This window comes from Leptodactylus fuscus, chromosome 9 (assembly GCF_031893055.1).
Source record: "Leptodactylus fuscus isolate aLepFus1 chromosome 9, aLepFus1.hap2, whole genome shotgun sequence".
Lineage (NCBI taxonomy): Eukaryota > Metazoa > Chordata > Amphibia > Anura > Leptodactylidae > Leptodactylus > Leptodactylus fuscus.
In genome coordinates this window covers 36,705,083-36,727,153 of record NC_134273.1, presented here as the reverse complement: position 1 = coordinate 36,727,153, position 22,071 = coordinate 36,705,083, and the positions used below count along the sequence as shown (strand labels likewise).

The 22,071-nt window shown below is 40.2% G+C and overlaps 1 protein-coding gene across 1 annotated transcript in view; it reads left to right on the top strand.

The window, feature by feature from the left end:
- The window catches only part of LOC142218315 (inter-alpha-trypsin inhibitor heavy chain H3-like), a 57,513-nt gene that overhangs the window by 17,693 nt on the left and 17,749 nt on the right, over nucleotides 1–22,071 (top strand). The window contains exons 4-9 of the mRNA XM_075286940.1: nucleotides 303–407; nucleotides 1,036–1,198; nucleotides 2,956–3,066; nucleotides 10,801–10,926; nucleotides 16,125–16,241; nucleotides 18,236–18,404. Of these exons, the coding sequence (XP_075143041.1) occupies nucleotides 303–407; nucleotides 1,036–1,198; nucleotides 2,956–3,066; nucleotides 10,801–10,926; nucleotides 16,125–16,241; nucleotides 18,236–18,404 (791 nt within the window). The remainder of the gene's footprint in view (nucleotides 1–302; nucleotides 408–1,035; nucleotides 1,199–2,955; nucleotides 3,067–10,800; nucleotides 10,927–16,124; nucleotides 16,242–18,235; nucleotides 18,405–22,071) is intronic.

The window sequence follows — 22,071 nt, the reverse complement described above, 5'->3', positions numbered from 1 at the left end:
CCTCGAACATTTTAGTGTTCGCTCATCTCTACTTTCTACCTGGTAGCATTTAGATTAATGATACATTTCTGTGGCAGAGGAATCTTTGTGTCCCTCTCAAATCCCAGGGCCCAGTAGCAACTGGTCCCCCTGCCACTAGACCTTCTTGATAATTCAGGCATGCCTTGTTTTAAATCTGCCCCAATTTATTTTATGGGAGCCTTTTAAGAGCTATTGTTATTTAAGCTATTGTTAAGACTTGATTTACAACTGCACAAATGGCTAATGATAACTATCCCATACATGTAAATACTAATTGTTAGGATAATAGATGGAGTGACATATCCGGGAGAAATCAAGGAAAAGGAAGCCGCTAAGAAACAGTATGAAAAAGCCGTATCAAGGGGCCAAACAGCCGGACTTGTCAGGTAAATGTTACTTCTCTTTGTGGTTGGTTTTAAAATAATTCATAGACAGAATTTGGTAATATTAAAGGAAAACTGTCCTGAAAAAAATGGCCTGTTATTTAAATATGTTTTATGACAGACATAGGATTTAAGAATTTTTGGTGATTCTTTTTTTGTAGATTTTATATATTAATATCTAATTAAAAGAAAATCCTGCAGTTTATATTCTGGCCACTGTCTAATGTCTAATTTTATTTAGTAAAAAACAAAAAACATAGATGAAACATTCCTTTTAAAGGGCGATGACTGGAAATAAGAATCGGAGGTCATGTTTACTTTGAAGAATTGTGGAATTAAAATTAGTGTAAAAATATAGCTAAAAGTTGAATCATATAAATTGGTAGTTTCCTGTTTTTGGGGAGCCATGAACCCCCAAACCATTCCAAAATCCCATCAAAGATTTGCAGGCCATTCTTCATAATGTACTGCTGCACGTAAACCACCTGTACTAGAGGTAACAAGTCTGCTAAATCACAGAGACCTTTCTTTTTGAGGAACTTGAACTTTCACAGAATCAGCATTGCTGAAATATCCTTTACACAACGTCACAACATTTTTCTTGGCGTCATTTATGATATGGTCTACACAGGGCATCCGGAAGGAAGACGGAGAAATTTACTGTGTCAGTTAACGTGGCGTCTGAAAGTAAAGTCACATTTGAGTTGGTCTATGAAGAAATGCTGAAACGGAACCTCGGAAAATATGAGATGTTCATCAAAGTTCAGCCTAAAACTCTTATCAGAGAATACAAGGTACAGTTATTGCCATAACATTTTAAATGGGTCAATAAAATTCAATGAAATAATCACTTCCTATAAATGTAGAACACGTGGCACACATTCTCAATCCTGTGACATTGTTAATGTATAGTGTTGGTTTAAAGCCTCTACATAAGAGCAAGTAAGAAACCTGGTTGTTAGAGACAGAAATTCATTGCGCACATCAAGCTTAAAGAGTAACTAAACTTTAGGACAATCTTTGATTTTCTGGCAGTATTTGTGTCAAAAATAAATTTTATAATATATGTTTTCAAGACATTTTGGATCCTTTCTGTGAAATCCTATAATTTTTTCACTCTTTCCCTTGTTTCTGTATTGAGAGCTGTTCCTGCCTCTCACTGAATGTTACTGTGAATGGAGTTCAGGCTGTGTAAGATGTAGAGAAAATGAGGTTAGGGGAGGGTCATTCAGGACTTCACAGAAAGGATCCAAATTTTTTTAAATAAAATATATTAAAGTACAAAATGTTTTAGTGACACAGATACTGCCAGAAAATCAAAAGTTGTCCTAAAGGGTTTTTTTTTATGCTTGAAAGGATACCTAGACTTTCATATAACTTTTGATTTTAATAAATATTGTAATATACTTTATTAGAACATTTTGTCTTTCCATTTAATCTTTCATTCAAATTCATTTCTGTCCCTTCTGTAATCTTTCATTTGTACCTCTCACTGGCTTCTCACTGACATATGGGGGGGTAAGGTCTCTATTATAAAATGTAGAACTGTGCTTTAGGTGCCATATAAAGAACGATGACACAACATGACACCAAGATAACAGTTTTACCAACAGTTTCCCTTCCTCCAACCCTTCCCCCACCCTGTATTCCATCAAGAGGAACAAGGCAGGGGATAGAAGTGGATTATAGAGCAGTTTTTCAAGGAAATGAGCAAAAATGTGTTAACATATTACAATACATTATTGATGACATAAATGCTGCCGTAAAATCAAAAGTTGTTTGAAAGTTTAGGTACACTTTAATGAGTGTTGGACCCAATGATCAGAAGTGTGATAGTTGCCTTGTGCTTGGCATAACTGATGGGAAAACAACAGAAAAACACAAACAAAAAAGTACACCGCCTTGGAATCCAAACTATTCCTACACTACACCCAAATAACTGTAACTAAATATACTGAGCAGATTTTTGACAAAAAAAAAGTCTAAAAGCAAAATTGTCATTGTTACCCTTCGCAACCTTACATGGACTAGAGTTCCAGAAAATAAGCCATGCTAGATAGAAAACCATCTAAAACTTAACCTATAATACCTATCCCCTGTAATCAGAAGAACTAGAAAACCTAATTTTAATATGCTTATATGCAATAGTATATTTTGTTTTAGGTAAAAATGCAAAATGTCCTTTTTTCTTACATTTTATAACATTCTTCTATGCAACTTATTTAAAGCCTTATGTGTCCTGAAAAAACATGGCAATAGTTGGGATATGCAAAGCCATTAAAAAGTTTAAAATATATTGCTGTTCAAAGCAATTCATACCAAAGTGCTAAATTTGGCCTGAGCATTGGCGCCTTGTCCTAAAAGCGCTAATATGTTTTTTGGAAGCCAAAGACTGATAGACAGATAGACAGATAGATAGATAGATAGATAGATAGATAGATAGATAGATAGATAGATAGATAGATAGATAGATAAAATTATGGTGACTTCAATAGTCGGTTCCACTGAATACGATTCCTTTAAATAAGTAACATTTCTATTTGTGTTTCAGATTGAAGTAGACATACATGAGCCTCAAGGTATCAGCTTTCTAGACGCACAAGCAACTTTTTTAACAAATGACCTACTACCTACAATACAGAAATCTTTCTCTGGGGAAAAGGTAATATTTTGTGTTGTAGTGGATTATACATGTACAGTGTCTGTAAAGAAGCTTACACATTAACATCAATGTTTATATAAGTCTATAGTGTCCAATGTAGTACCTAAGCAACTATTATGCTTTGCATGATATGTGACTGGCGCAACTTCTGGCAAGTAAACATTAATGGAGCTAGATGCTCTGCCGTGATCCTGGGTGTCAGGCACTTGCACATAGTAGTAATAATAATAATAATAATAATAATAATAATAATAATAGATTTTATTTATATAGCACCAACATATTCCGCAGTACTGTACAACTTATAGGGTTTAAGTGCAGACAAAAAGATACATTACAAAGAAATAGTCACTTCACACAATGTGGGCCCTGCTCATAAGAGCTAACAATTTATGAGGTAGAGGGGGTGACACAAGAGGAAGCAGAGGTGACATCGGAAGTAGCATTGCTTATACAGTGGTCAGATAATTTTGTAATAGAGGTTACTGTCATCACACAAACATAAAACTGTATGAGCCGTCACCAGTCGTGTCCTTTAATGTGCAGATGGTGCCTGGACATATAAAGTTAGCCTGAAAGGCATCATATCATGTGGGGTAATGTGGGAGTGTGAATAGAGGAGGGTTCGCTATTGGGATCCTAATTATGGTACTGAAGGGTTTACATTAGGAATTGTGATAGGCCTGTCTGAAAAGATGTGTCTTTAGTTTGCAACTGAAGCTGTAGAAATTGAAAGTTAAACTGATTGTCCGGGGTAGAGCATTCCAGGGAAGTGGTGCAACTCGGGAGAAATCTTGTATATGAGTATGGGAGGTTCTGATGATAGAAGATGTACACTCACCGGCCACTTTATTAGGTACACCTGTCCAACTGCTCGTTAACACTTAATTTCTAATCAGCCAATCTGATGGCTACTTTCAGCAGGATAATGAGCCATGTCATAAAGCTGGAATCATCTCAGACTGGTTTCTTGAACATGACAATGAGTTCACTGTACTCCAATGCCCTCCACAATCACCAGATCTCAATCCAATAGAGCATCTTTGGGATGTGGTGGAACGGGAGATTCGCATCATAGATGTGCAGCCGACAAATCTGCGGCAACTGTGTGATGCCATCATGTCAATATGGACCAAAATCTCTGAGGAATGCTTCCAGCACCTTGTTGAATCTATGCCATGAAGAATTGAGGCAGTTCTGAAGGCAAAAGGGGGTCCAACCCGTTACTAGCATGGTGTACCTAATAAAGTGGCCGGTGAGTGTAAGTCGTAGGCCATTGAGTGAACAGAGAACACGGGTTGGGCGATAGACAGAGATGAGGGAGGAAATGTAGGGAGGTGCGGCATTATGGAGAGCCTTGTGGATGAGGGTGATAAGTTTATATTGTATTCTGTAATGAATAGGCAGCCAATGTAGCAACTGACACAGACCAGAGGCATCGCTGTAGCGTCTAGCCTGATAGATGAGCCTGGCCGCTGCGTTCAGAATAGATTGTAGAGGGGAGAGTTTAGTGAGGGGAAGACCGATTAGTAAGGAGTTACAGTAGTCAAGGCGAGAGTGAATCAGAGAGACAATAAGGAATAAGGAAAAGGCATATTCTGGAGATAAATATATAGAAAAGTATTTGTATTCAGCTCACCATATATAGTCTATAAACTTCTTTGATCCTGAGAGCTAGGAACAACGGCATGGACTCCAAACAGTGGTAAACGTCATTTCCAATAAAAGGTTTTCTGCTCCAATCAGGAAAGAATCCAAATTAATGAATAAACATTAGCTTTATTGTTGTCCAACAATTAAAAAAGCTACATTGTAACTGCAGTGGTAGATTATGTCATGATAGAGCTACGCTTTTCAGTACAATCTTGTGTCATGAGGAAGGCACAAGGTTGTACTGAAACGCGTAGCTCTATCATGACATAATCTACTTCTGCAGTTACAATGTAACTTTTTTAATTGTTGGACAACAATAAAGCTAATGTTTATTCATTAATTTGGATTCTTTCCTGATTGGAGCAGAAAACCTTTAATTGGAATTGATATTCTGGAGATGTTTTTGAGGTGGAGGTGACATGAACGTGCTAGTGATTGGATATAGGGGTGAAGAAAAAGTCTGAGTCAAACACAACTCCAAGGCAGCGGGCATGCTGCATAGGAGTTATAGTAAGGCTGGAGATTGCAATGAATATATCAGGGACAGATCTATTAGATGGTGGAAACAGCTGTAGATCAATCTTTGTGAGATTCAGTTTCAAATATAGCAAAGACATGATATTTGAGACAGCGGAGAGACAGTCACTGGTGTTCTGTATTAGCGCAGGGGTGATGTCACAGGAAGATATGTATAATTCGGTGTCATCAGCATAAAGATGGTACCGGAAGCCAAATCAGGTGATGGCTTGTCCAACAAGGGCTGTGTAGAGAGAAGAGCAGGGGGCCAAGGACTGAGCCCTGAGGAACCCCAAAGGTAAGGGGAATTGGTTGAAGAAACAGAGCCCGCAAATGATACACTAAAAGTGAAGTCTGAGAGCTAAGAGGAGAACCAGGAGAGCGCAGTGTCATTGAGGCCAACTGAGCGGAGCATAGTGAGGAGGAGTTGATGGTCAACAGTGTCAAATGCTGCTGAGATCCAGAAGAATAAGAAGAGAGAAGTCACCATTGGATTTAGCAATGAGGAGATCATTGGAGACTTTTGTGAGGGCTGTTTCAGTAGAGTGCAGAACGCGGAAACCACATTGTAAGGCGTCAAAAAGGAAATTAGAAGAGAGATAGTGGATGAAACAAGAACAGACCAAGCGTTCCAACATTTTAAAGATAAAAGGGAGGTTAGAGACAGGTCAATAGTTAGCAGCACAGGATGGGTCAAGGGAAGATTTTTTCAATAGTGGGGTTATGACAGCATGCTTGAAAGAGGATGGAAAAATTCCAGAAGAGAGAGAGATTAAATATTTTAGTATAGTAAGTTGGAACAGCAGATGGGTTATTATTAGAGATGAGCGAACACTAAAATGTTCGAGGTTCTAAATTCGATTCGAACAGCCGCTCACTGTTCGAGTGTTCGAATGGGTTTCGAACCCCATTATAGTCTATGGGGAACATAAACTCGTTAAGGGGGAAACCCAAATTCGTGTCTGGAGGGTCACCAAGTCCACTATGACACCCCAGGAAATGATACCAACACCCTGGAATGACACTGGGACAGCAGGGGAAGCATGTCTGGGGGCATAAAAGTCACTTTATTTCATGGAAATCCCTGTCAGTTTGCGATTTTCGCAAGCTAACTTTTCCCCATAGAAATGCATTGGCCAGTGCTGATTGGCCAGAGTACGGAACTCGACCAATCAGCGCTGGCTCTGCTGGAGGAGGCGGAGTCTAAGATCGCTCCACACCAGTCTCCATTCAGGTCCGACCTTAGACTCCGCCTCCTCCGGCAGAGCCAGCGCTGATTGGCCGAAGGCTGGCCAATGCATTCCTATGCGCATGCAGACTTAGCAGTGCTGAGTCAGTTTTGCTCAACTACACATCTGATGCACACTCGGCACTGCTACATCAGATGTAGCAATCTGATGTAGCAGAGCCGAGGGTGCACTAGAACCCCTGTGCAAACTCAGTTCACGCTAATAGAATGCATTGGCCAGCGCTGATTGGCCAATGCATTCTATTAGCCCGATGAAGTAGAGCTGAATGTGTGTGCTAAGCACACACATTCAGCACTGCTTCATCACGCCAATACAATGCATTAGCCAGTGCTGATTGGCCAGAGTACGGAATTCGGCCAATCAGCGCTGGCTCTGCTGGAGGAGGCGGAGTCTAAGATCGCTCCACACCAGTCTCCATTCAGGTCCGACCTTAGACTCCGCCTCCTCCGGCAGAGCCAGCGCTGATTGGCCGAAGGCTGGCCAATGCATTCCTATGCGAATGCAGACTTAGCAGTGCTGAGTCAGTTTTGCTCAACTACACATCTGATGCACACTCGGCACTGCTACATCAGATGTAGCAATCTGATGTAGCAGAGCCGAGGGTGCACTAGAACCCCTGTGCAAACTCAGTTCACGCTAATAGAATGCATTGGCCAGCGCTGATTGGCCAATGCATTCTATTAGCCCGATGAAGTAGAGCTGAATGTGTGTGCTAAGCACACTCATTCAGCACTGCTTCATCACGCCAATACAATGCATTAGCCAGTGCTGATTGGCCAGAGTACGGAATTCGGCCAATCAGCGCTGGCCAATGCATTCTATTAGCCCGATGAAGTAGAGCTGAATGTGTGTGCTAAGCACACACATTCAGCACTGCTTCATCACGCCAATACAATGCATTAGCCAGTGCTGATTGGCCAGAGTACGGAATTCGGCCAATCAGCGCTGGCTCTGCTGGAGGAGGCGGAGTCTAAGGTCGGACCTGAATGGAGACTGGTGTGGAGCGATCTTAGACTCCGCCTCCTCCAGCAGAGCCAGCGCTGATTGGCCGAATTCCGTACTCTGGCCAATCAGCACTGGCTAATGCATTGTATTGGCGTGATGAAGCAGTGCTGAATGTGTGTGCTTAGCACACACATTCAGCTCTACTTCATCGGGCTAATAGAATGCATTGGCCAGCGCTGATTGGCCGAATTCCGTACTCTGGCCAATCAGTGCTGGCCAATGCATTCTATTAGCTTGATGAAGCAGAGTGTGCACAAGGGTTCAAGCGCACCCTCGGCTCTGATGTAGCAGAGCCGAGGCTGCACAAGGGTTCAAGCGCACCCTCGGCTCTGATGTAGGAGAGCCGAGGGTGCACTTGAACCCTTGTGCACCCTCAGCTCTGCTACATCAGAGCCGAGGGTGCGCTTGAACCCTTGTGCACACTCTGCTTCATCAAGCTAATAGAATGCATTGGCCAGCGCTGATTGGCCAATGTATTCTATTAGCCTGATGAAGTAGAGCTGAATGTGTGTGCTAAGCACACACATTCAGCTCTACTTCATCGGGCTAATAGAATGCATTGGCCAGCGCTGATTGGCCAGAGTACGGAACTCGACCAATCAGCGCTGGCTCTGCTGGAGGAGGCGGAGTCTAAGATCGCTCCACACCAGTCTCCATTCAGGTCCGACCTTAGACTCCGCCTCCTCCAGCAGAGCCAGCGCTGATTGGCCGAATTCCGTACTCTGGCCAATCAGCACTGGCTAATGCATTGTATTGGCGTGATGAAGCAGTGCTGAATGTGTGTGCTTAGCACACACATTCAGCTCTACTTCATCGGGCTAATAGAATGCATTGGCCAATCAGCGCTGGCCAATTCATTCTATTAGCGTGAACTGAGTTTGCACAGGGGTTCTAGTGCACCCTCGGCTCTGCTACATCAGATTGCTACATCTGATGTAGCAGTGCCGAGTGTGCATCAGATGTGTAGTTGAGCAAAACTGACTCAGCACTGCTAAGTCTCTGCATTCGCATAGGAATGCATTGGCCAGCCTTCGGCCAATCAGCGCTGGCTCTGCCGGAGGAGGCGGAGTCTAAGGTCGGACCTGAATGGAGACTGGTGTGGAGCGATCTTAGACTCCGCCTCCTCCAGCAGAGCCAGCGCTGATTGGTCGAGTTCCGTACTCTGGCCAATCAGCGCTGGCCAATGCATTCTATTAGCCCGATGAAGTAGAGCTGAATGTGTGTGCTTAGCACACACATTCAGCTCTACTTCATCAGGCTAATAGAATACATTGGCCAATCAGCGCTGGCCAATGCATTCTATTAGCTTGATGAAGCAGAGTGTGCACAAGGGTTCAAGCGCACCCTCGGCTCTGATGTAGCAGAGCTGAGGGTGCACAAGGGTTCAAGTGCACCCTCGGCTCTCCTACATCAGAGCCGAGGGTGCGCTTGAACCCTTGTGCAGCCTCGGCTCTGCTACATCAGAGCCGAGGGTGCGCTTGAACCCTTGTGCACACTCTGCTTCATCAAGCTAATAGAATGCATTGGCCAGCACTGATTGGCCAGAGTACGGAATTCGGCCAATCAGCGCTGGCCAATGCATCCCTATGGGAAAAAGTTTATCTCACAAAAATCACAATTACACACCCGATAGAGCCCCAAAAAGTTATTTTTAATAACATTCCCCCCTAAATAAAGGTTATCCCTAGCTATCCCTGCCTGTACAGCTATCCCTGTCTCATAGTCACAAAGTTCACATTCTCATATGACCCGGATTTGAAATCCACTATTCGTCTAAAATGGAGGTCACCTGATTTCGGCAGCCAATGACTTTTTCCAATTTTTTTCAATGCCCCCAGTGTCGTAGTTCCTGTCCCACCTCCCCTGCGCTGTTATTGGTGCAAAAAAGGCGCCAGGGAAGGTGGGAGGGGAATCGAATTTTGGCGCACTTTACCACGTGGTGTTCGATTCGATTCGAACATGGCGAACACCCTGATATCCGATCGAACATGTGTTCGATAGAACACTGTTCGCTCATCTCTAGTTATTATAAAGATTGCCCATTAATGTTAGTCCCTTCCTGACATCCGTTATACTATTATGGCAGATACTTGGTATTTGCGGCGCTAATGTCTGCAATCAATGTCTGTACTTATCGCAGGAATTATGACCTCCTCTACCTTGTTAGAAGCTGAAGGAGGCGCCATTTTCCCAGCGGCACATGGGTGCCACCACTTTTGAGAGGATCGCTGGTCAACTGAACAACATTTGGGGCTGCTGATCCCCAGCCATAACAGCCGGGAGCCTTTTGAAGGCTCCCAAGATTGTCTGGCATTAACTTCTATTACAGGCTGATCTATGCAGCCTGATCTATGCAACCTGTCATAAAAGTGCTGGTAATTTGCAATGCATTGCACTACATTAGCATTATAATGTATTGCATTAGTCATTAAATCTCCTGGGGTTCAAGACTCCTAGGGGTCTAATAGTTACAGTTAAAAAAAAAAAAAAAATACACATTAGGTATTACTTTGTCTGAAAATGCTCGTTCTACAAACTTATAAAAATATTTTTTCCTGTACTGTGAATGCTATAACAGGAAAAAAAATTCAAAAGAGCCAAAGAGTCATTTTTTTCACTGCTTCGCCTCTGATAAAAATTTCAAAAAAAGTGACCAAAGTAATAGACATTCCCCAAAATAATATAACTAAAAAGTATGTCTTTTAAAAAAAGACACCATATGCATCCCTGTACATGGAAATATAAAAAGTTCTGGGTGTCAGAATAAGTTTACTCTAATAAAAAAAATCTTTTTGTTTTGGATTTTTAAGTGGTTAAAACATGAATAAAAAAATATATAACTTTGATTTCCCTGGAATACAGGTGACATGTCATTTTGGCTGCACAGTCAACACCATAAAAACGAAGCCTGTAAGAAAATCGTACAAATACACTTTTTCTCCAATTCAACCCCATTCTGAATTTTTTCCAGCTTTTCAGCAGGAAATAAAAAAGCAGATAGCAAGCTAAGAGAAGATCACTCCACACAGAGAACTAAATGATCCTGAAGTCTTTCTTTTCTTTTTAGTTGCTATGACTCCTAGTATATTTTCTATCTGCTATGGACTTGTATGTGTTCTTTTCTTGTAATATATTACTGTTTTATCCATGCTGCTGTAGCACACTGAATTTCCCCATGGCAGGACTATTAAAGGAGTATCTTGTGTGATGTTTAGATTCAAAGAAAGGTTGTCCATTTTATGTATATGTGTTGGCATACAGTCATATGTAGGTCACAATAATTATGGCTTCATGTCTTTGTTGTCTTCAGGGCCATGTCTCTTATAAACCCACAATCGATCAGCAACGATCCTGTCCAAACTGTGATACCACATTATTGGATGGAGATTTTACTGTGACCTATGATGTTAATAGAGAAACCCCTGGAAATATACAGGTAAGGCTTATATGGCAGTGTGTACCTGCAAATTTAACTGAAATTGTATGGGAGTGCTGACTAGTTTTGCTTAACATGGGTGAGAAGTAATTTTCACAGCTGACCATGCACATTTAATTCATATAGGGTCAACCTGATGATTTTGGTGAGAGTTTATGTAAATGAGAATGTTTATGAAGCAGCATATCAATTCCAGAAATACAGTGGCTCATATTTTCAGGTTGGATTCCACAGCAATCTACCTGTCAATATATTTGGATGTAGTTTAAAAAATTTAATGCATAAAAAAATGAGGGCATGCAGATTTTCTATTATGTAACTGTAGGGCTAACAGCTTATGAATGCTGTAGTTGTTCCAATCATCACACCCTCGACTTATCCACATCAGTCTTCCTCCTAGCTTCACCTCAGTGCACATGGAGTGTACACACTAGGTCTCTTGGACCCTCAAAGGGCATGTGATTTTTCTTCCCCAGCCATTCCCTGACCATCAGGATCTATTTATAAGGCATTCTATGCCTGTGCAATATACGTACATCACTTGTTAGCTGGTACAAAGGTCTCCTGCTTCTGAGTTTGTTTGTCTACTATGTCTTTGACCCTTGGCTAGTTTTCAAACTCCATCTAGACTCTGACTTTGCTCCACAGATCTCCATGTCTAACCTTGGCTTATTAGGTTAGATGCTTTGATTAGTTACTTGCATTGACTTACAATTTAGAGAGCATTCAAGACAATCAGTTTGTAAGGAAGGTTTCTAGACTAGCATTGTCCATCCAGAACACTGTCCACCCTCAACACTTCTTCCACTGAAGCGCATAGATTATGTCAAACGTACATCCCAGGGTGCCAGCTGTGAAGCCAGATAGACTTTTGCTGAATTTGGGGTCCAAGTTATTCCCACACAAACAGTACAAGAAATATATGCTCCACAATCTGAAGTCAAATTATAACCCATGATAAACTTTTAAAGCAGATCGGAATCATTAGGATAAATCAGAAAAGTGAATACCCAGACCAATACTTAGTTCAGGGAATAATGTGAAAGCCAAAATCAGGAGAAAAATCGTTTTTCAGTTTTAAGCCAAGAGTCAGGTTTCTAGAAGTTACATCATGCAAAGAATAAGCCCTTACATAGCTATGTTGACAGCTATGTCAAAGTTTTATCTAAAACTTTCCTATTGCATCTCTGTGTCGGATTATCTGCCTCTTGGTATCCATCTATTTCCCTCCTCTTCTTGTTCAGTTTTGTTTAGACATTATTATTTCTTACTTGGCTAACATGATCATTAATAAGAATTTTAATCTTTACATATGATATATTTAACCCCTTCCCGCCGATGGCATTTTTTGATTTTCGTTTTTCGTTTTTGACTCCCCTCCTTCTAAACCCCATAACTTTTTTATTTCTCCGCTCCCAGAGCCATATGAGGTCTTAATTTTTGCGGGACAAATTTTTCTTCATAATGCTACCATTAATTATTCTATATAATGTACTGGGAAGCAGGAAAAAAATTTAGAATGGGGTGGATTTGAAGAAAAAATGCATTTCTGCGACTTTCTTACGGGCTTTGGTTTTATGGCGTTCACTGTGCAGCCAAAATGACATGTCCCCTATATTCTGTGTTTCGGTACGGTTCCAGGGATACCAAATTTATATGGTTTTATTTACATTTTGACCCCTAAAAAAAATTTTTTTTTCTAAAAGTCGCCATATTCCGATGGCCGTAACTTTTTTATACGTAAGTGTACGGGGATGCATAGGGTGTCTTTTTTGCAGGGCCGGGTGTACTTTTTAGTTCTACCATTTTCGGGAAATGTTATTGCTTTGATCACTTTTTATTCAAATTTTTATCAGAATCAAAACAGTGAAAAAACTTTCGACTATTTTTCCTGCTACGGTGTTTACCGAACAGGAAAAATATTTTTATAGATTTGTAGAGCGGGCGATTTTGGACGCGGGGATACCTAACATGTATATGTTTCACAGTTTTTAACTACTTTTATATGTGTTCTAGGGAAAGGGGGGTGATTTGAACTTTTAATTCTTTTTATATTTTTTTATATTTTTTTTAACTTTTTTTTATTTTATTTTTTTTTTGCATTTATTAGACCCCCTAGGGGTGTTGAACCCCAGGGGGTCTGATCACTAATGCAATGCATTATAATGCTAATGCATTGCAATGCATTGCAAAAAAGCATCCTTTCTTTTGCAGGCTGCATAGACCAGCCTGCAAAAGAGAGGCTTTGCAGACAAGCCTGGGAGCCTGAACAAGGCTCCCGGCTGTCATGGCAACGGGACGTCAGCCCTGGAGCATGCTCCAGGAGCCGGCGATCCCGGCCAAAATGGCGGCGCCCATGCGCCGCCGGGAAAATGGCACCTCCGGCGCCTTTGACCGCGGCGCCGGAGGGGTTAATGCCTCCGATCGGTCCGGGGACCGATCGGTGGCATTAGAGCCGGTTGTCTACTGCTTAAAGCAGTAGACACCCGGCGGCTATGGCGGCCGCCCGGCTCCCGGGCGGTCGCCATAGTTACAGACCCGACATGCGCCGTACTATTATGGCGCATGTCGGGAAGGGGTTAATGCAATTTGCTCGGCATGTTATATATATGAAATATTAATTGTCTGACTTAATTGTTTTTGGACACAAGCAATGTCTTACAACTTACTGTAACTTTCACTTTTATTCTCACTTTAATTTTCTTAATAGCCAGTATTTGGCAGAGGCCCAGAATTCTATAAATGTTTTCCGAATGAAAAATTATGAGCCGGAACTTTTTTACTTTTAGTTCATTGTGACATATTGTTTTCGTCTTGTATTATATTGTTTTTAGTTGTATAATTTGAGCTGGTAAATTAAGTCACACATTGCAACTCTTGGGATACAATACTGTATGAATTATTTTTTATTTATCTTGATATGATAGTACACTACTGTGATATACAATATTTTGTTGTCTACAGAGCCAGTATTCATACTATTCAATATTTTTTTTTTTGTTTCTTTGGGTATGAGAATAAACTGGTTTTCTCAGTACTCCAAACCCGAGGATTTCTCATACCTGCAGCCATTATCCTCTGAAATGTACTGCAAACCCACAACATTTCAGAAGGTTATTGCCATGCTGAAAATTCAGGCAAAGCCACTATTGATTTAATTGCTGATCAAGACACGGTCTGATGGGAATGGAGAGTGTTCATTTAATGGGGCGTTAAATCCAGCTGTCCAGATTGTAAAGCTCATATTAGAGCTAAGCTCAATTCCTGCACCTTGATAATCTGCTACTAGTCCATACTGACCTGACAATGATGATGATCTCCCGAATGTCCATAAGACACCCGTCCAACCATCAGACTTTTAACTTCATTTTAAACCCATGACAATGATGTGTCATAACTATACAGGTCAGGTCAGCAGAGTGGATTAGTCAGGTAGCGGGTTGGCCCAGTGATTAGCAGTACCTGGGTTCAAATCCTTAACTGGGCTTTAGTCTGAGTGGAGGTGAGAATGAAAGAGAGGGAAAGAAGTTGTGGTGGCAGTGAAAGAGTTGAGCATGGGTGGAAGATAGAGGTGATCTATGGGGCTTCCTGTGAGGTGGGAAAGGGGTCCCTGAGTAAAATAGGGGGAAGAGAGTGACAGTGGTTGGTGTAAGATAGGGGATGATCCATGGGGCAATAGGGATCATCCAGGTATTGCAAAAAGCCCTGTGATTTTCTACTTCGATACTTCAAATAGAACGGCCAATGAGCCCCTTATTTCTTCCCCAATAATGAACACCTTGAAAAAAAAAGCATGATGAAGGCAGAGATTACTGGATTTTTTTGGCAGTACTGTACTGCAAACTGGCCTGTAATTTTAGACTTGGAACAGGATGGCGAGTATGCCACTTGTCTCTTTCTCCACTAATAAACACTTTTAAATAAGTGTTAGAATAGCCACTAACTGCAGAGATTAGTGGTTAAGAATTACTGATTTTTGCCATGACTGTATTGAGAAATGGCCTGTAAATGTATACTCTGCACAAAAAGGCTAATTTGCCCCTTATTTGTGTCTCCACTATTAAACACCTTTAAAATAAGAGTGAGTATAACCGGTAACTGAGGAGATTGGTGGCTAAGAATTTTTTATTTTTGCCACAACTGTATTGAGAAATGTCCTGCAAACGTATAATCAGAACACAATGGCTAATGAGCCCCTAATTTCTTTCTTCATTATTGAATGCCTTTAAAAAGGCATGAGAACACATATGTTCAGGTATGCATGGATAAATCACTGTTTTATTGCTGCAATGCAGTGTAAAAGGCTTGCTGTGTTCCGCCTTGAACACACAGGTATGATTAATGAGCAGCAGTATACTCTGAAAACAATGGCTAATGAACCCCTAATTTCTTTCCCCACTATTGAATGCCTTTAAAAAGGTGTACTGACCTCAGTGCGGGTATTCGTTGATGATAATTCACTGTTTTTGCTGTAAAAGGTTTGTTGTGTTCCATCTTGAACACACAGGTATGAGTAATGAACACCAGTATAGCGGCAGTGAGTGCTGCAATGTGTATTAAGTTTCTTTCTGTTAATGACGCTGCAACCACCCCAAATTCTTCTTTGATTTCCTCCCTATACTATCTCTTCACTAGCAATCCACTTTTCCTGAACTTCTATCAGTTTTCTAACACTGTCCGTAGCTCCTGCTGATGTCTGTCCCTGCAGTAACAGCGATTTGATATGACTGTGCCTAAAATGGCCGCTGGTTTTTATAGGGCTGTGACATCACTGGGGTGGCTGGCTGCTGATTAGCTGCACAATTGGCATTGTGGGGGATCCTGCATATCCAGAGTTTCCTGCCCCTTGTCCTAACATGTACAGCGGCCATTCTATTAAAAAAAAATGTGATTTGATGCATCGAAGCGTGAAGAAATCTGGATTCTAGGAGAATTCAATTCCACTTCTGCAGAATCGATTCACTCATTCCTACACATAATATTTCATTAGTGTGTGCAATGTTCTCCATTTTTTTTTGCCTCATTTTGCTCAGTAAATCTCCTTCAATAGACAATGACATCTTCTTAGTCACTACTAGTGGTTTTTAAACTTGAGGAATCTCAACAAGTTGATAATCTGTGGTTGGTCATGAAGTATATTGTAGATTCACTTTTTTTTTATTAATTCACTTTATTAAAAAATAACTTTGCTTTTTCAGGTGGTCAACGGATATTTTGTTCACTTTTTTGCTCCCCCTAAATTGTCTGGTGTTCCAAAAAATGTAGTTTATGTCATTGACAAAAGCGGATCAATGTATGGTAGAAAAATCCTACAGGTAAGGCATCATTTTGTATTTTTGTTATGCGCTGTCAAATCTATAGCAGGTGTCTGCTTTATGCAATGGAGGGGAAATCCACATACCATGGGGGTTATTCACCATGTTAGTGGCTGCCAAGGTGGGCTGGCAGGGCTCACATTGCAGCTCTTTGGCTGCCAATGGGGTGCTATTGCAGCTCAAAGACTAACAATGCCCTCCAGGTCTCTCAAGTACAGAAGCCTATTAGGCTCAGCCCAGAAGATTTGCATTACATTACGTTAGTAGGTCCTTTATTAAAAGTTAAAAAAAAAGTAAAAAAAACTAATTGATGAGACTGAATCTGTAACAACTGAAGTTTATTACAATATTTATTTATCACATTACAAATTATTTATTACATTACATGAATACATAAAATACATGAAATAAATTACAACATATTCAGCAAAAACAAACCATTGTGCAGATATGTCAAAATCCATTGATAATTTAGCTTCAGGAGGGAACATTTAAGGGGTTTGTTTGTAATCTTTAGATAACAGTTACAGTTATCTCTGCTAGTAAATAGTAAAGATGCTGATCAAAGTCTTGTTACTGCTTTAGACAGAACATAAAATCCTTCTGAATCCAAATGAAATCTATCTGGAAAGTACAAACAAGATGGGAGCATATTCATTTACGTTTAATAGATCGCAATATTACATCTGTAAAAAAAAAAAAAAACATTCTTATAGTTTCATTTTTTTGCTTTAATTCCCATTTTAAAATTAGAAGGAAGAAGGAAGAGAAGGAAGCATAATCATTTATGCTTAATAGATCTCAATTTAACATCTGTAAAAAAGGAAAAAAAAATCATATTTTTGATTAATCTCCCATTATAAAATTAGATTTTGAATGTGAATTTAAGTAAAGGGTAATCTATGAAAGTGAGGACATATTCTAATATATAGGACTTAATCCCATTTCAGAACTGAATTGGTCCCTAAAAAATATGTTTTGAAAATTTGAAAAATTACTGTTAACTTGTAAGCCTTCTACTAGCATATAATATAAAAAAGTTATTAAATGTCTAATATGTGTAAAAAAGTTATACAAATAGTAAATTATTTTTTTTTTACAATTTGGTATGTTATGACTGTTTTGCAAGCAGGGAAAGTTTGAGAACTGCAGATTTTCATGTATTCTACAATGTTGTGCCAATGATTTAGGCAGAGGTGGGGAAAATGCAGCAAAGTAAGAATACTTTCAAAAATAAAAAGTGTTAATAGTTTATTATTATCAATTAACAAAATGAAGTGAATGAACAAAAGAACTCTGAGCCCTATCAATATCTGGTGTGATATTTGCTCTTTGGAAGAGGAATCCTGGAATAGACGATCTGGCCCCCACAGAGCCTTGATTTCAATATCATCCAGTCTGTCTGGTATTACATGAAGAGACAGAAGGATTTGAGCAAGCCTACATCCACAGAAAATCTATGGGACAACCTCCCTGCTGAGTTCCTTCAATACCTGTGGGCAAGAGTACCTAAAAGAATTGGTGCTGTTTTATAGGCAAAGGGCGGACACAATAAATATTGATGTAATTGATGCTAAATTCATATTGGTATTTGGCTGTTCATTGTTATGGTGCATTGGAGAACCAGAACAACGGACAAGCAGACTGCTACAATCAAAGGTATTAATGGACTCTGATGCAAATTTGAATGAAGCCTCAGGGTCCATTCACATGGAGGAAAATGGCGCTTTATTTGGCGCTGAATTTTCAGTGCTGAAAAAAAAAGCCTCCCATTGATTTCAATGGATTCTGCTAGCTTTTTTTTCTACTAGCGGAATTTTGTCTTTTGTCTTCTGTCTTTTGTTAATTGATTCAATTTTTTTTATTTGAAAAAAATAAAGTATTAACACTTCTATATCTGAAAGTATTCTGACATTGAACCATTTTTTCCCCACATTTGATAAAAACTTTTGCATATCACTGTATATCAACTTAAAAACGGTATCTGTACATAGACAAGAGAAGCCCTTCTCCGAATTCTGAATGACACGTCAGAGCATGACCACTTCAATTTCATTCTGTTTGACCATGACATCACACTGTGGAAAGAATCTTTAGTCAAAGCAACTCCAGAAAATCTAGAAGAAGCCAGAGAATTTGTGAAGACAATTACAGATGGAGGCTGTAAGTCAATTTATACTTTTTTTTTGTAAAGTTACTAAACTATATAACAGTTTTTCAAGAGCAGATGACATTCTATTTCTGGAAATTCTCACATTTTTGGAAAATCCTGACACCTAAATAACGATCTCCAACAAACCAGTAATGGGGAGTGTTTACGAGTGATACTCCTTTGACAGAAGGAGACACAGACCACTATGAATCAAACTGTTCAACTTTACTTTACAACTGCAGACACAGCGGTATACAAAGTCACTGAGAGTTGACCCTTCTCTTCATACCTCCAAACCTCTGGTTCACCAAGCCCAAAGTTAGTGTTGGACTGAAATTCCTTGGGCCCACCGGATAAACTGATTCCTGTCGCCCTCCTTCCAACAACTCCATGGAAAGAGACAATAGTACACAGAAAATTTGGACTTCTTCTATTGGACCATTATTGTATTATAACTCCAGAAAACAACTCCTCAAGTTAATATAATATAATAATAACCCTACATAAGTTGTATATCACCAGAAAAAAACTAATCACAAAAAACACTCAGAGATTAAAGATTAACCATTAATATCTATCTGTATGACATATAGAGCATGTGGTAAGGTTACATAGCTCCCACTTAGTATTGAGCGAATAGTATTTGTCGAATACCTCGCCAGCATAGAATGCGTGTAATCAGCCGAACACCAAGTGGTTAAACGTTTTGAAGATTGGATGCGTTTAACCCCTTGATGTTCAGCTGATTACACGCATTCCTGTGCTGGCGAGGTATTCGACAAATACTATTCGTTCAACACTAGTTCCCACAATTATCTATATAGTAAAATTGAGGCTCTTTAGTGATTGGAGAATCCAAATCCCAAAAATCATAATAGTGGCGATAGAGCAAATATCATGCAAAACTATTAATTATCAAATCACATGAAAATCCATCAAGGGATTAACTACACTACAGAGCCTCAGATTACAAATGAATAAATATGTACAATGGCGGCCCAAAAAAATGCACCACCTGTGGATTTTGTCTAATATATGTGATGTGTATAAATTGAGTCCCTGCAGATGATATGTATACCTCCCACTACGAAATTGACCGAAAAATGTCACGTACAAAATTGCCAAATACTCGTCATCCAGGAGAGAAGAAGATAGAAATGAAAAAAGACAAGAAATCATTTTCACGCCAATCATTACATTTTGTAAATGGTGCGGGTTTTTTGGCCGCCACTGTATATACATATTGATTCATTTGTAATCTGAGGTTTTGTAGAGTTCTAAATCCCTTTATAGATTTTCATGTGATTTGTTAATTAATAGATGTGTATGATATATGCTCCATTGCCACTATTATAGTTGTGGGAACTATATAACCTTACCTCAAACTCTATATATCATACAATTATAGATAGCCATCTGTCCCTCTACACAAATCTCTTGTGTTCTTGTTATCTGTGTTGTTCGTGTGCACTGTTTGTCCGGTGCTATTTTTAATTGATATTTCCATTATTGTGTTATAGCCTGGGTCCACCAAAAGATCTTCTAGTGGGCCAGTGTCATATCGTTTTAGGCAGGTGTGGAAAAATGCTGCAAAGTAAGACTGTTTTGCAAGAAGAATGCAAAAATAGAAGTAGCTACAGTTTATTTTTGTCCATTAAGAAAATTAAGTGAATGAACAAAAGAGAAATGTAAATCACATCAATGTTGTCAGCAGTGTCTCTTCAGCTGCTGCTTCTTTAAGGTTGCTGTGACAACTTAGGGAAGCTTTTCTGTTCTATACTTCCATGCCTTGATCTATCAAGAACTGAAGAGGCCTTTATAAGACCACTCCTTTTTGATTCAGGTGCCGACTAATTTTCACTGCTCACTAGTTTGGCTCTGACTGTCTGTGTATACCTACTTGATCTCTGACTACTAGCTCGCTCCTTGGACTCCTCTGCAAGGTGCAGCTGCAGACAAACAAACAGGACGGGATGTGCTGGACAACGGACATGCAGCACAACACAATACAAAACAAGAGAATGAGGAGAGGGATAGTGGAGAGGTGAGGAAAGGGTAAACACAGGACTGGGGCAAAATAAACTGGAACCCACCTCAAACAACCAGATAGTGCCAAGCAAACAGAAGTGAAGGACAGGGCAGAGTAGAAGTGTGGAGGGACAAACCAAACTCACACACAAACAACACTCAAACTCCTTCCTAGACAGTTGCAGCACAAGCAAAGCACTCCTCCTCCCAGGGCCACAAATTTTAGGTTGGGACCACAAAAACCAGCAATTAGTGGAGCCAGCCCTCTTCCTTATAAAGGCCCCAGAATCCTCCCATAGGTTGATGGCAATAATTAACACCTGAGTTTCGATTCCTGAAACCTCAAGTATGCTCAGAGGACTGACACCAAATACCAAAACCGATGGTCCAGTGCCAAAGAAATCACCAGCAGAACACAGGAACCCGGATCAAATCCCCAACTGATACACACACCAACATACACAAATAATAAGGTCATGACAGTTTCTCAGATATTGCTTATCTCTAGTCTTTGCTTCATACATAGTCTCCTGGTTTTTACTCTGCTAAGTATGACTTATCTGTGTCCATGTCACTTTGTAACTTTTCTGGACTTTCTGTTGGTTTCTGCAGCAGTGCATTTATTATTAGTGCATTTATTTGTTTGGTGACAATTCAGATCCCCAGATCCAGCAAAGCCCATTTCCCCTTGAGGAGAAATCTGGTGAGCCATCTGGGGGTCTGTCTTGGCTTGCAGAGGTGTGCTGGTTGCAGATAGCAGTCTCTACTGGCTGTTGCATTTATTGTGGCCTTGCATCTAATCATAAAACAACATCAATTCTTCTAGTTACACTTGCACACAGTTTAAAGACACATAGTCCTTTTGTCCTAAAGTTCAATGTCAGCAGGGTCCCCGCTGGTTCTTAAATAATTGGGAGCTTTTTTCCCAAAAAAGGGAAAAGAGAGGTGGTTGTAGAGTTCTTCCTCCCTGACCCACACTGATCTGTCATATCAGTGCAGGGCAGCAAAGAGGATAGATCAACTGGCAGACTATGGTCCCAATTTAGACCATGGCCTCCAGCAGTCTAGTCCAGTCCTGTCTCCGAAATCAGATTTGCCGAGAGGAACTAGTCACCTCCTGGCCGTTGTTCTTTAGCATGAATATGTTACTATCGCCATAGCAGAAACTGCAATTGTCCTTGCTGCCTACAAAATTTGTTTGCAGGCAGTAGGGATGCTTACAAATTTCAGCTGTAGTTGTAGTAATGCTAAAAGACAGTGGTCAGGAGGTAGGTGTATCTCCTGATCAGCAGGATCTGTGGGGGAAGGGGCTATACATAGAATTATACTGTGTGTGTATATGGAGGGGGCACTAATGGTGAATTTTACTGTGCCCCCAAGCAGTATAATGCTCCATTAGTGCCCCCCCACTATAATGCTCTATTAGTGCTTTCTACACAGTATAATGCTCCCCCCACAGAGTATTATGCCCCATTAGTGCCCCCTCGCATAATGCTCCATTATTGCAACCCACACACAGTATAATGCTCCATTAGTGCCTCTACATAGTATAATACTCCTTAGTTCCCCTCCATACAGTATAATGATTCCTAATTTCACCCATACAATATAATGCCATGTTAGTGTGCTCCTCACATAGTATAATGCCAT